The 13831-nt window shown below is 45.0% G+C and overlaps 1 protein-coding gene across 4 annotated transcripts in view; it reads right to left on the bottom strand.

Annotated features, from left to right (window-relative positions):
- Zhx2 (zinc fingers and homeoboxes 2) overlaps positions 1–13831 on the bottom strand; it is a 174263-nt gene that overhangs the window by 12852 nt on the left and 147580 nt on the right. For all 4 annotated transcript variants that reach the window (XM_029565870.1, XM_029565868.1, XM_029565869.1 and 1 more), the window contains one exon: positions 10326–13040. In XM_029565870.1, coding sequence (XP_029421730.1) covers positions 10330–12840 — 2511 coding nt within the window. In that variant the 5' untranslated portion in view covers positions 12841–13040 and the 3' untranslated portion in view covers positions 10326–10329. The remainder of the gene's footprint in view (positions 1–10325; positions 13041–13831) is intronic.

The raw sequence follows: 13831 nt of genomic DNA, 5'->3' as shown, positions 1-13831 counted from the left end.
GTTTTTTTTTTTTTTTTTTTTTCCTGAGCAGTCACTCTCAACAGTGGACTTAAAGTATTCAGTAAACCATGTTGCAGACATTGTCATCTGGGTTTTGCTTTTGCATTTATAAAGCTCATGCAGAATAAGTTTAGTCTAATTCTTAAGGGAGATCCTGGACTTTTTGGAATGGTAAATAAGCAATATCCTCAGTATATAAGTCATCAGCTGCATTAGGTCTATCCTTTGAAGCTGGGAAGTCAGGGCATTGACTCCTCTCTAACTATAAAAGTCCTGGATGGTATCTTTCTTCCGATAGGAGGCCATTTAATCCACCTTGAAAACCCACAGTTTTGTGTAGCCACATCATGGATCTTGGCTCAGTCTTCAGAATAACTTGCTGAAGCTTCTCCATCAGCACTTCCTGCCTTGCCTCAGACCTTAAACTATGGTGAAGACTTCTTTTTTTTCTTTCTTTAAAATTTTTATTATAATTTTTATTTTATGTGTATGAGTGTATTGCCTGTATGTACATAAATGCACCTATGTTGTGCAATGCCCACAGAGGTCAGAAGAGGGCTTTGAATTACCCTGGAAATGCAGTTACAGATGGTTGCTAGCTGCCATGTGGGTGCTGGGAATCAAACCTAAATCCTCTGCAGGAGCAGCCAGTGCTCTTAACCACTGAGCCATCTTTCCAGCCCCACCTTCTTTTCTTAAACCTCATGAATTGACCTCTGCTGGCCTCCAACTCTTCTGCGGCTTCCTCACCCCCTCTCAGCCTTCATGGGATCAAAGAGATTTAGGGTCTTGCTCAGGATTAGGCTTTGGCTGAAGGGAATGTTGTGGCTGGTTCACTCTGTGCAGACCACTAAAACTTCCTCCAAATCAGCAATTATGCTGTTTTACTTTCCCGTGATTCACGTGTTTCCTAGAATAGCGCTTTTAATCTCCTTGAAGAACTCTTTTGTATTCATGGCTTAGCTGTTTGGTCTAGCTTTTGGCCTTCATTTAGCTTTATAATTTTTAGCCTTTACTTTAAAGCAAGAGACATGGGACTTTTCCTTACACACTTGAACACTTAGAGGCTGTTGTATGATTATGAACTGGCATAGCTTCATTATCGTTGTGTCTCAGGGTCTGAAAAGAGGGAGATGGGGGAATGGCTGGTTGGTGGAACATTGGAAACACACATTGATTAAGTTTCCTGTCACATGTGGGTGTGGTTCATAGCAGCAATTTAATACAACACAATTACAATGGTAACGCTAAAGATCGTGGGTCACAGGTCATCGTAACAGAGTCATAACAAAAAGATGAAAGACTGAGAAAATGACCAAAACGTGATATAGACTAGAAGTAAGCACACACTGGTGGAGAGCTAAAATCTATAGACTTGATCGATGCAGAGTTTTCACAAACATTCAGTTTGTATAAAATGCAATATTTGCAAGTGTAATAAAATGAGAGAGCCTGTAATGTGAATTCATCCAAAATGCTGGCCAATTTCCCCTCCCCGCCAGAGACAGGATTTTCCTATGTAGGCCAGGCTGGCCTCCAGCTCACAGTCCTCCTGCCTCTTCTTCCTGAGTGCTGGGACTAGAGGCAAAGGCTATCATGCTTGGACACACTGGCTTTTTACCATGGCACATCTATGATACTGGACTAAGGCAAGTCCAACCTACACGACCACCTTGGAGTCCCCCTACTGTGACAAGGGTCTGCTGGTCCCAGGATCTTTGAGTATGTTGTTGTTTTGACTTGGGTTACTCTTCCCTTCTCCTTACTCATCCAACTTCATGTTGGCTTAATCCACGGATTGTGTGTATGCAGGCCAGTGGTCAATGTCAGACATCTTACTCACTGCTCTCTATTTCATTTATTTATTTATTTATTTATTTATCAATTTATTTATTTAGTTACTTATCTATTTATTTATTTTTTGGGGGCTTTTTGAGACAGGGTCTCCTTGTAGCCTCAGCTGGCCTGGAACTCGCTATGTAGGCCAGGCTGGCCAAGTGCTGGGATTAAAGACATGCACCACCATGACCAGCTTCTACCTTATTTTTTGAGACAGGGTCTCTCGGTGAACCTGGAGCTTGCTGTTTTATCTAGCTAGCAATACCTAGGGACTCCACCTGTCTCCATCTCTAGAACTGGGATTACAGGTGCATGCTGTTGTGTTCGGCTAGCTGTTTACATGGGTGGTAGCATCTAAACTCTGGTCCTCATACTTTTGTGGCAAGTACTTTACAGACTGGGCCATCTCTCAGTCCCACTATTCTGTACTCATGAGAGTATCATGTATCTTTCCTTTAAAAAATGTGCCAATATATAACTTTTCCTTTTTTGCTTGATTAAACATTATTTGATTGGAGCTTTGTTTCCCATTTGACTGTGGGTTCTAATACAGCAGAGGCATGCTGGGCACCACTGCTCTTTAGAGCTTGGTATACTGAAGCATTCCATACACACCTGATGGGTGAGTGCCCCAAGGCACATTAGGAATGTCTCTGCTTCATCTCTATGGGACCCTCATCCTTGGTTTTGGGGTTGTGAGGTGCTACCAGCTGCCCAAAGCACAGTGAGAATGAAGAATAAGAAGCTGCAGAGCTGGGTAACTGGAAATGGTGATGGCAAATTCCCTGTTAGGTCTGGGAGGAGGAAGGCTAATGGACAGTCTCTGAGAGGCACCGTCCAGTGGTGATGGATTCAACAGCAGGCTCCTCCCTCAGTCTCTGCACAAACATGGAATGCTGTCTACAGCCTGCTCACCTTTACTGACTGCTCTCTTCCATGGGACGAATGAATGATTGATGGAAACAGGGAGGACAAACAGGTCAAAATACTAGACCCCCAGATAAGTGAACTTAATTCTTAGATTGTTTTGATGAACTGTTATGCTCTGAATATATTTTGTTTGTCCCCCAAAACCTAGAGAGTTTGACTTCCAGTGTAAGATATTAAGGGGGGGGGGAATTAACCTGATTATGTTTAGAGATGGGGCCTTCAGAGGTAGTTAGAATTAGTTAAGTTCATCAGGGTGCAACCCAATTCTGACCCTATGATTAAACACTGGTGGCTTTATAAGGAGGGAGACCTCAGAATGATGAGTCTCAAAACCAAACCAAAACCATAACGCAACAAATGCTAGCAGGAATCTGAGTGGTGGAAAGGAAACCTTATGCACTGTTGATGGGAATGGAAATTTGTCTCCTGTTATGGAAAACAATATGGAGATTCCTCAAAAACAAACAAACAAGAAACAACAAAAATCCAAACAACTCCTAAACCCCAACCCAAAACAAAACAAAAAGCTAAAAGTAGAATTACCATTTGATATAGCTGTATAGCCAAAGGAGTCAAAGACACCATATGATAGATGCCTGCACACTCATGTTTACTGCAGCACTGCTCACAATAGCCAAGATATTAAATAAGCCTGGATGCCTGTCAAAAGAGGAACAGATAAACTACAGTATTGTATATATAATACAATAGAGTATTAAGTCATAAAGGAGAATGAAATCTTGTCGCTTGCAGGAAAATTGATGGAATTGGAGCTCATCGTGTTAAAAGAAATAAGCCAGACCAGAAAGACAAGTATTACATATTTTCTCTTGTATATAGAAACAAAGGAAACAGATCAAAACAATACAATGCACCAATAGATGTGGAAGTAGTAACTATTAGGGCTTATGAAGGGGACCTGGAAAAGGGGGAGAGAGTGGAGGGTCAGAGAGGGCAGACATAAAGCATGTTTGGAAATGTCACAATGAAACAATGAATTTGTACAAATAACATATGTTAATAATTATCATTAAAACAAGAGGAAGAAAGACCACATGATACACACACACACACACACACACACACACACACACACACACACACACACACACACAGAGACAGACACACACCATGCTCCCTGTCTCTGCACCGCCTTGGGATGCTGCGGGCAAGAAGACCATCACTAGATGATCACTCAACCATGGACCTCCAGAAGCGTAGCCAAATTGACCTCTTTTCTTTCGAACTCATCCAGCATATGGTATTGTGTTATTAGCAATAGCAAATAGAAAGGGACAGCCATAATTTGGCATCTGCTCTGACTCTGTACTAGGGATTCAGAGAGATGAGATATGGTTCATGACTTCAATCAAAGGTCTGGTGGAGAAGAGAGACTGGGAAACTGCTGATTGTTTTCCCTCATCCATTCATTCGTATTTATCCACTCATCCATCTGTCTTTGGGTAGCCATCTGGACAGAGAGTGAGGGGCATGTATCTTCTGGACCTTCTATTGTAGCCAGCAGGCAACAATGAAGAATCCTTAAGCATTTTAAGCAAGATAAACCACGTTTTTTTTTTTGACATTTAAAAAACTTTCACACCTGTCATCATTAATCATCAAGAGTTGGAAACTGTCAGAAATCTGGAGGCCGTGAAGGCAGTGGCTGGAAATGTGGAACCAAATTTAGACACTGACGGAGTGAACTCTGATGAGTTACTTCAGATTTTGGAGTTTCCTTTGCTTGAATGAGCAGGCTTGCATATGTGGGTTGGTGACTAGGTTTTTATTGGAAAAGCCACCTTTTTCCCTCTGAGCTCCTCCTATTCCTGTGTGCATAGTTCTCATAGAATAGACCTGATGGTGGGCCTGGAGACATGGCTCAGTGGTTAAGCGTGCCTAAGTGCATACTACTCTTGCATACTACTCTTACAGAAGACTTGAGTTCAGATTCCATCACCCATACCCATATCAGGAGGCTCACATTCACCTGTAGCTCCAGCTCCAGGGGATCTGATACCCTCTTCTGGTCTCCTTGGGCACTGCACTTGTGCAAAAACCCATATACAGACACACACATACACATAATTAAAAATAAAAATTAAAAACAATATTATAAAAGAACAGTCCAGGTGGGCTTCTGGTTTATGCATAAGTCTCACCCTTTATGCTGAGATTTAGGCAGCGGTTGTGTCTTGGCCCTTTTGGCAAACGTACACTTGCCCAGTGCCTTGCGTGAACAGGGTACCCTGAGGCACTTGCTAAGTGATGTGCTATGTTTTGAATTCTGAAATATCTCCCATATGCTTGTGGTTTGAGTGTTCAGTCTCCAGTTTGTGGCGCTATTTTTTTTTTTAAGAAAGATTTCATTTTTATTTTATGAGTGTTTTGCCTGTACACATGTAAGTATACCTGTGTTATGTAATGCCCATGGAGGCCAGAAGAGGGCATCAGATCCCCTGGAACTGGAATCAAGGACTGGTGTTAGCCTCCTTGTGGGTGCTGGGAACCCAAACCCTGGGCCTCTGGAAAGCAGCCAGTGATCTTAACCTCTGAGCCATCGTTTCAGACTCTATGGCACTATTTTGAAGTCTGCAGAGCATCTGAGAGGTAGGACTTGGCTGTTGAAAGGAGGCCACTAGGGGCAGGCCTTTGAAGACTATCCCTGCTCTGGTTCTTGTCTGCTTTCTCTGCTTCCTGGTCCATCTTCTATGGAGAAGCCAAGGACAGGGTGGAGCTGCTCCTCCCTTCATTCCTTTCCCGCCATGATGAACTAAAATCTTTGAAAAGGTGAATAAAAAATAAGCTTTCTTTTTCTGAAATTGTTTCTGTTAGATATATTGTCACAGAGACAAGAACATTGATTAATATAGAATGCTATATTAGTTTCTACTTCAAAGCACATTATGAAACTGCTACATCTTATTTGTTGGGTGTAGACCATGGCAGTGGTGCCACCATTGGAGAGGATGTGGGTCTCAGTGGTCAGACACTGGCCTGATAGATGAGAGGTGACCACCAGTCTTCATCAGCTTTTGGGGGGGTGCAGATGGGGGAGGTGATCTAAATATGATTAAGATGCATGAAATGCATGAAAATTCAATAAAAATATACATTGAAAAAAATGGAGAAAAAGCTGCTAGATGGGGGTGGTGGTATCCTTCACAGGGACTTAATAAATATGTTTCAAAGAATGTTGAGCACCTAGTATGTCAATAAATGGAAGCTCATCATCATCACCATCATCACCACCACCACCACCACCACCACCACCACCACCACCACCACCACCATCATCATCATCATCATCATCAGCAGCAGCAGCAGCAGCAGCAACAGAAATTTGACCAAACATACAGGCGTATGTCTGACAATGTCTCACTAAATTTGACTCTGTTTTAGGAAAGGAAAACTATTATTCAGCCTCTCACTAAGACATGTCTATCAATACGATCAATTAAAAGTCAGATTCTGAGTTTGAATCAAAAGACCCTTCAAGGGCTAGTTGGGAAGGATTGCTGATCTTTGTGCCTCTGAGGTGAGCCTGGATTGGGACATACACTGCTGTGAGTCTTTCAGAGTTTAAAGCAAAGAGCTTGCCTGGGAGAGATGCTTGTCTTACAGGGGAAATCCAATCCTTGACCCCCTCATAGCTGCTTGCCCAAGATTCTCTACCCTCTACTACCTTGTGTCTCACAGAACACCTTCATTAAGCAAAAGCCATGAATTATTTGGGGACCATGATATATGTTCCCACTGCATGTAACTGCAATTTTCAAAGATATATGTGGAGTATTTGTGTGTGTGTGAACATACACATGTGTATACATGTATGTGGAGGTAAGAGGTCAATGTTGGTTATCCTCCTCAACTGCTCTCCACCTTATTTTAACACAAGATCTCTTGCTTACCCTGAAGCTTGCCTATTTGCTTAAACTGGCTGGCCAGTGAGTTCCAGGATCCTCCTGTCTCGTTCTCCCCAGTGCTGGGATTACAGGTGTGTGCCACCGCTGTGTTGAGCTTTTTACATGTGTTTAAGCAGGGACATCAATGAATATTGTAGATTTCAGGAGATCCATATTCTTGGCTCATAAAAGCTGTGAAGCAATTTAAAGGAGATTTTTTCCATTCACAGTTGGAAGACTTTTTTGAGGGAGCCTCTGGTTAGAACTTGGGTCAACTGCTACTGCTGGTGCATACAGCAGGTCTGTCCTCTCTAATATGGATCCCTGAAATATCAGGAGATCATGCTGAGTATGTAATGTTGCCCTGGTGTTGAACAGACCTGCCTCCACACTTTAGGAATATTCTCCAGATCATACTTGTGGCATTTGCCATAAACAGAAAATGGGGTTCCTAGATTTGGGGGATATGGCTAGTTCCTACATCTCTGAGTGGCCTGATGTTAATTCAACAGTTAACTTCCAACACCCCTGGATTCCCTGCACTCTCAGGTAGAAGGTGGAGGATGGAAGGTGGAGGGTAGCCAGCAACAATGGGACATTTCTGCCTCTCAGAGTAAAAAGAAGAGACCCAAGCAGGAGAAAGGGTGCTGGAGTCCAGCTGAGCTGCTGCCTGGGGGGGATGTGGGTGAGTTCCTTGCTCCCTGAGACTCACTTTCTGGATTATAAGAATACAGAGAAATTCCTCTGTCAGCGCCTCTGTAGCTCAGCCTCTGCTTTCCAGGAGGCCTTCACACAGCCTTCCTGGGATCTTAGCATCCCTTCCCTCTCTCAGTTTCCTCCAGGCCTCAGGAGATTAGGCACAGTCATGGCCCACTCAGATGGTGTATACCTTTGGGGAAAGGGATGGCAACAGGTGGCCCTGTCCCACCAGGGGACAGCTACCCCTAGATTACCTCCCACTCAGCTGTGGAGATCAAGATGCTACCTTCTGAGTTCACACTGGGGAACTTGCATCCTGGCGTTCAATCAGCTAACACAGCTGCTTTGGAATACCTCCCACCTGGTAGAGAAAACTGTTGGGTTTGCGTTCAGTTTGCCTCTTCTAATCATTTGCAGAACCCAAACTCTACTTTCTGGCTGTGCCAATCTTCTTTTGGCCCTCACATATACTGTTCCTTTGCCTGTCTCTGAACCTTGGCTCTTGCTGTTCTTTCTGTTTGATCAACTCTTTTCTTTTGTCTGTTTTCTTGGTGAACTATGTCCCACAAGCTACCCTAGGGTCAGTCACACTTCTTCAGAACCCCCTGTGATATCCAGCCTCCTTATGCCTCCTGTGAGTTCCTACATACAATGGTACATGCCCCATCATATCACATGTCACACTGGCTGGTAAAGTGCGATTTCCTCTCTCAGCCCAACTGAGTTCTGTGGGAATGGGGACTGAATAATCTGTCTTCCTTCATCATCTCTGCTGTCTAACAGGGCAGCCAGTACACAGGATGCTCAGAATGTATTGTTGAGTGGAACTGAACTAATTGTCCTGTTTAGGCTGGGGAGAAAAAGCAACCATGTGGATTCATGTCATGGATCAGAGAAGATCAAGGAGAGAAGACAAGATAAGCTAAGAGCATTCAGGCAGACAGAAAAGAAAGATTATTCCTTCAGTTCAACAGGGGGGATCAGCTAGACTGGCAGGGATTTCTAAGGGGGGGAAAATGACCAGCAAGAGGAAGGCACTGAGGCAGCAAGGTGGAGGTGGCTGGTTAGTGTTCCTGGTGATGTCAGTATTCCCTCCCTTCCCACCACCAGCTTCTCTCCATTGGGCTGTATCCTTGCCCAGACCCACAAGCAGTTCCTTACAAAGGTTGTGGTGAAGGGGCTGGAGTTCAGCAGTTAAGGGCACTGACCATTCTTCTGGAGGACCAGGGTTTGGTTCCCAGCACCTATATGGCAGCTAACAACCATCTGTAACTCCAGTTCCAGGGGATCCGATGCCCTCTTCTGACCTCCATGGGCATTGCACACACATGGTGCACATACATGCATGAAGGCAAAACACTCATACACATTTATAAATAAAAAACAAAAATTCTGGGGTTGACAACTCATTAAACTGCTCTTTACAGAGCTGATAGAACTGACTAGCACCAGCTAGTATAGGCTTCTAGAGGGTTTTACTGATTTGCTAGGTACCTCATTTGATCATCCAGTAAATGAGTTAACAAGAAACATGACTAGACAAAGTTGTCTAAATTCATCAAGATGGAGGTGTAGTCACTTCCAGGGTTTCCTTTAGGACCCCACGAATCACCCTAGAGATTCTTACCTCTATTGTACTATTTCAAAGGATAAGTTGCAACTTTTTAAGTGATCATTGGAGAAGCCCACCTGGTCAAATCATGGGAGTTTCAGGCTGGTGTTTCAGGCTACCCTTGCAATCTTTCAGCAAGGGAGCCCCTCTTCCCACCTCCTTTTCTCCCTATACAGCCAAAGCAGCTGCTGCACTGGGGTCTTGACTTGCACTGACCTTATGGGAAGCACATACACCTAGGGCTTCAAAGCCTGTCCTATTATGTGGATAACATGGCCATTAGTAACCATGGTAACCTCCCTTTCCTGGCTTTTGTGGTTCCACAGGTCTAAATGTACACAGGTCTCGCCCATATGTGAAGGGGTTCCTGGGACTCAAGCAGAGAGGCACCTTCCTTGAGCCACACAAGGCAAAATAGGAAGCACTTTCAAAGCCTTTCCAGTGAAAAGAAACAACCTCGAACCTCCAATATGGTAAACTTGAAATCCGAAAAAGAAAAAGAAAAGATAAATCCTTCTTCATTTTTTGCAGCAATGAATATAGTACACACAGAGGATGTGTTGCTCTAATAGTGTTGAAAAGACTCAAGTATGAACAGGTCTAAAGGCTGGTGTCAAAACAGGCCCAGGTGGCAGTGCTCTCTGCACACAGCCTTGCAAAAACAAGGGCGCAAGACTGTCAGCCCCTATTTTATCCCTCTTTTCAAAGAACCTTGAAAAAGAACCCATCTTCCACAAAAAAATGACAAGTGTGTGTGAGGTACTCATATGCAAATGAGCGCCACTGAATCATTCCTTCATGTGTCCGTATTTCAAAACATACTGTACATGATAAATATACAAGATTATACAAGTTGATCATCCCAAAACTGAAATTCTAAAATACTAAATGCTCCAAAATCTGAAACTTCCAAATGCCAGCATGATGCTAAAAGAGGAAAATACCACACCATGAAATTACATGCAAAATTATAAAACACTGTTGCAATGGAATTACCTTTGGGCTGTGTGTATAAGGTATATATGAAATAAATAATTTTCATAGACTTGAGTCCCAGCCTCAAGATACCCTATGTGCAAATATTCCAAACTCTAAAAAATCTGAAATCTCAAATGCTTCTTGTTTGAAGGGTTTCTGATAAGGAATACTTGACTATAACAAGCCAATGACCTATCTGTTATATATTGATGATCAGTCTCGATACATATGGACAATTAATTTGGAAAAAAAGCACACAGTATCTGAGTCAGCATCTCTGAACCTGCCACCTTTATTAACCCTGTCAATAAGAAAAGGACACTTGCACTCTCCTGTTATCTGGTGTAAACAAGTGGAATTACCTGTCTAGGCTTGGCCAGCCTCGGCTGGGGCGCTGTCAGAGTCTGAGTCGGCTCCTTCTGTCTTCCCTTCTGCTACTCTCTGACTCCAGCTATCCCACTTCTCTGAGATGGCATCCTCCTCACCAACTGTCACCTCTACAAAGTCCACGATGCCGGACTCGTTCCCGTCACTGCCCTGGCCATCTCGGCTGCTGCCCTCTGACCTGTCCGAGGTGGCCTCTGAGGGCTTGCCTGTAAAACAGTCCTTAGCTTGCTCACCACCCACTTTTGCTCTGGGGACCAACTTCTCCAAGTCCTCCTCGTAGAGTGCTTTGGGGTCTTTGTGATATTGCTGAGCCACCTCGCTTCCATTCTTTGGGCTCTCAGTAACTTGTTTTGTTGTTTTTCTTGATACAGCATTGTAACCATGATCATCTGAGATGTGCTGCTGCTGGTACTGCTCCAGCCAATTCAAAGTTCCAGTTTTTTGTAAGCATCTGTTCTCCTTGAACCAGCGCACAATCTCAGTTCGGACCAGGCCTGTCTTGGCTGCCAGCTGGTCGTACTCTTGAGGAGTGGGCCACTGGGTTCTTGCAAAAGTGCTCCTCAGCAGGTGAACCTGTTCTTGACTCTGGGTAATTGCTGATGAAGGGCTGGGCAGAGAACCCGCCAACTGGGCACTGGAGAACTGATCAAGTCGAGATAGAGCACCATTGGGGGCCGCCACATCTGAGCCTTTTTTCCCAGACCCCATGGAATCTAAGACAGCTTGCTCCATGCTGTCTCGAAGCTTCCGCCTCTCAGAGAACCAGGAGTCAATCTCCCTCCTGCTTAGTTTGGTTTCTACCCTTAGCCGATCTAGTTCTGCTTGAGTAGGAAAAGAGCTTTTCAGAAAGCTGTCTTCCAGGATTTTCACCTGCCCTTGGGTTTTCTCTTTGAATTTCTGGGGGGCAAAGTCTGGGTATATGTGGTAGGTGCGGCCATGTCGGGAGGCTGCAATGGCCATCTGGTCTTTGGCAAGGGATTCGCTGGTGATATGGACAATGCCTCTCTGGCACCGATACCGGTGGTCACTGAACCACTTCTTGATTTCACTCCTGGCAAGGCCTGTCACCTCAATGAGCCGGTAAACCTCAGCATCATCAGGGAACTGGCTCTGTAGGAAACTAGCCTTGAGGTGTGCAATCTGCAACTTGGTCTTCTTGCGGTCACAGGTTGGGGTGAGTGGGGTGTTGGCTACCTTCGGTGGGGGCTCTGGCACCTGGGCAATGTGTGGACGCTTGGGCTCTGGGGCAGCTTGGGGAGTCACCAAAGGTCTCTTCTGGCCATGGTTGGTCACTCCAGCCACAGCAAGTGTGATGGGGGAGCAAGAGACAGTTGTTGATCCACTTGTCACCTGAGTCAGCACCAGGCTGGTCTGTCCAAGGATCTGGCATGGCAGAGCTGTCTGGAGGATAGGCTGTGACATCTTTGTGGGGGCCAATTGGGCAGGAAGCACAGTGATGGTCGGGGGTACTGACTGGATGGTGCCATTAAACATCTTCTTCCGGGCCTCTTCCACCTCCTCAGGGGACCAGCTGATACCATGCTTCAAGCGCTGGGTGGCAAACCAGATTCTGATGTGCTCCTCTGGGTGCTTGGAGGCAGCTGTCAGCCAGGACAGCTCAGCCTGGGTCGGGTACGGGAACTTGTTGAAGGAGTTGATCATGGTGGCATTTGTGTCTAGGGCAGAATTGTATTTGGTAGTATTCAGCGGGACGGGGACCTTGGGGACAAGGTTGATATTTGGTGGCAGCTGTACAGAAGGCATGACGTGTCCCAACGAATCTTGGAGGAGTTCCACACTTCCGAGTCTGGAGAGGATCTCTGCTGTGTCTGTCACCAGGCGGGCAGTCCCTTCCACGTGATTTTCGGGGGTTGCCTCCTCAGGCTTCTTGGGCACTTTCTTGGCATCTGCCTTCGGTTTTCCTGTCTTCATCATGGGGGTTTTACTCACCGAGATCCCGGGATCACTCTCACCACTCCCAGAACCGCTAGCAGCGACTGACACAATGTGGTTGGTGGCTTCGATGGACTGTTCCAAGACGGTTTGATTATTGCGTTTGATCAGTTTCAGCTTGAAATTGGTCTCCCCAGGATGGAACTTGGAGTTGTGGTCAGACAAGGAGTCATACTTTTTGGTTGTGAAGTTACATTCGGCACACACGTAGAGGGGGTTGAGAATCACATTGGGGTGCTGCATGTCCACGTGTTCTGTGAACTCGTTCAGGTTTTGTGTGGAGTACGGGCAGTATTTGCACTCATAACCACCCTGGAGTTTTTTGGACTGGTTGTCCCCTGTAGATTTCACCTCTATTACTTCATTTTCTTTGGAAGAGTTTTCAGGTTGTGCCGCCCAGCTGTCCTTGGTCACTTCGGACTGCGGCATACCCATTCCTTTGTCTTTGGCCCTGTCGACCTCCTCGGGCACATCTTGTTCTACCACTTGTGATGTCCGGACCATGCATGGAGTTGTAGATTTTCGTTTGCTTGCCATACTGCCTGCCTGTGAGCAAGAGCTTATGCTTGGAGTGGGCAGGGAGGTGACAGTGAAATTCTTGGCTTTGGGCTTTATTTTCTCTCAGATGCCTTTGGCTTCCCTTGAATGCTGAAGTCTCCCTTCTGAATTTTCAGAATGATTTCAGCACAGAAAATCGTAACTGTACCAATCTCTGAGCAAACCAGGCAGCTTCATATCTGTGGGACAAGAACAAAGACAGAGTCAGTGACTCTTCACAATGCAAAAGAAAGCAGCACTTCTTTTACAGCTGTTCCCATGACCCACCCCAACTGGCACCCAAATCAAATACATATGTAAGCCCGGATGGCAGGAGAGCAGGGGCTTAGGCACATGAAAGGCGATGCTCTCTTCTCTTCTCTGGGAAGGAAGTGAAACCATGGCAAGCAAACAAGGTTGGGATCTTCACTTCATGTTCAGAGACAAAAAGTTACAGAAAGGGAACAAAGGTACTAGGGCTCTTCAGAAGTGCAGAATGGGGTGTGAAGAAAAACTGAGGTATTACAAGATGCTTTTTTATTTCTGCTTGAGGTACGATGATTGTTAGTTTGAGGCCAGACTTGGCTGCATAGTGAGATTCTCTGTGTGTGTGTGTGTGGGGGGGGGAATGAATACAAACATGTTGCTTCTCTCCAAGAAGCAAAATTAGTATATAAAAATGTAGAAAAGTATAAAGAAGAAAAATATAAACTATCAACCCAAATCTATGATTTAAGAGTATTTCAAGTCAGGTATGGTGATGCATGCCTTTAGTCCTAGTACTCAGGAGGCAGATGCAGGTGGATCCCTGTGAGATCAAGGCCAGCCTGATCTACATAGCGAGTTCCAAGCCAGCTGGGGCTACAGGGAGACACTATCTCAAAAACAAACAAACAAACAAACAAGCAAACAACAGCAACAACAACAACAACCCCCCCCCCCCCCCGCATTCAACCCTTCTTTTCATTTTTGGAGAACAGTGTTTTCTGTG

This window comes from Nannospalax galili, unplaced genomic scaffold (genome assembly GCF_000622305.1).
Source record: "Nannospalax galili isolate Female #2095 unplaced genomic scaffold, S.galili_v1.0 scaffold17, whole genome shotgun sequence".
NCBI lineage: Eukaryota > Metazoa > Chordata > Mammalia > Rodentia > Spalacidae > Nannospalax > Nannospalax galili.
This window is presented reverse-complemented; position numbering and strand designations above follow the sequence as displayed.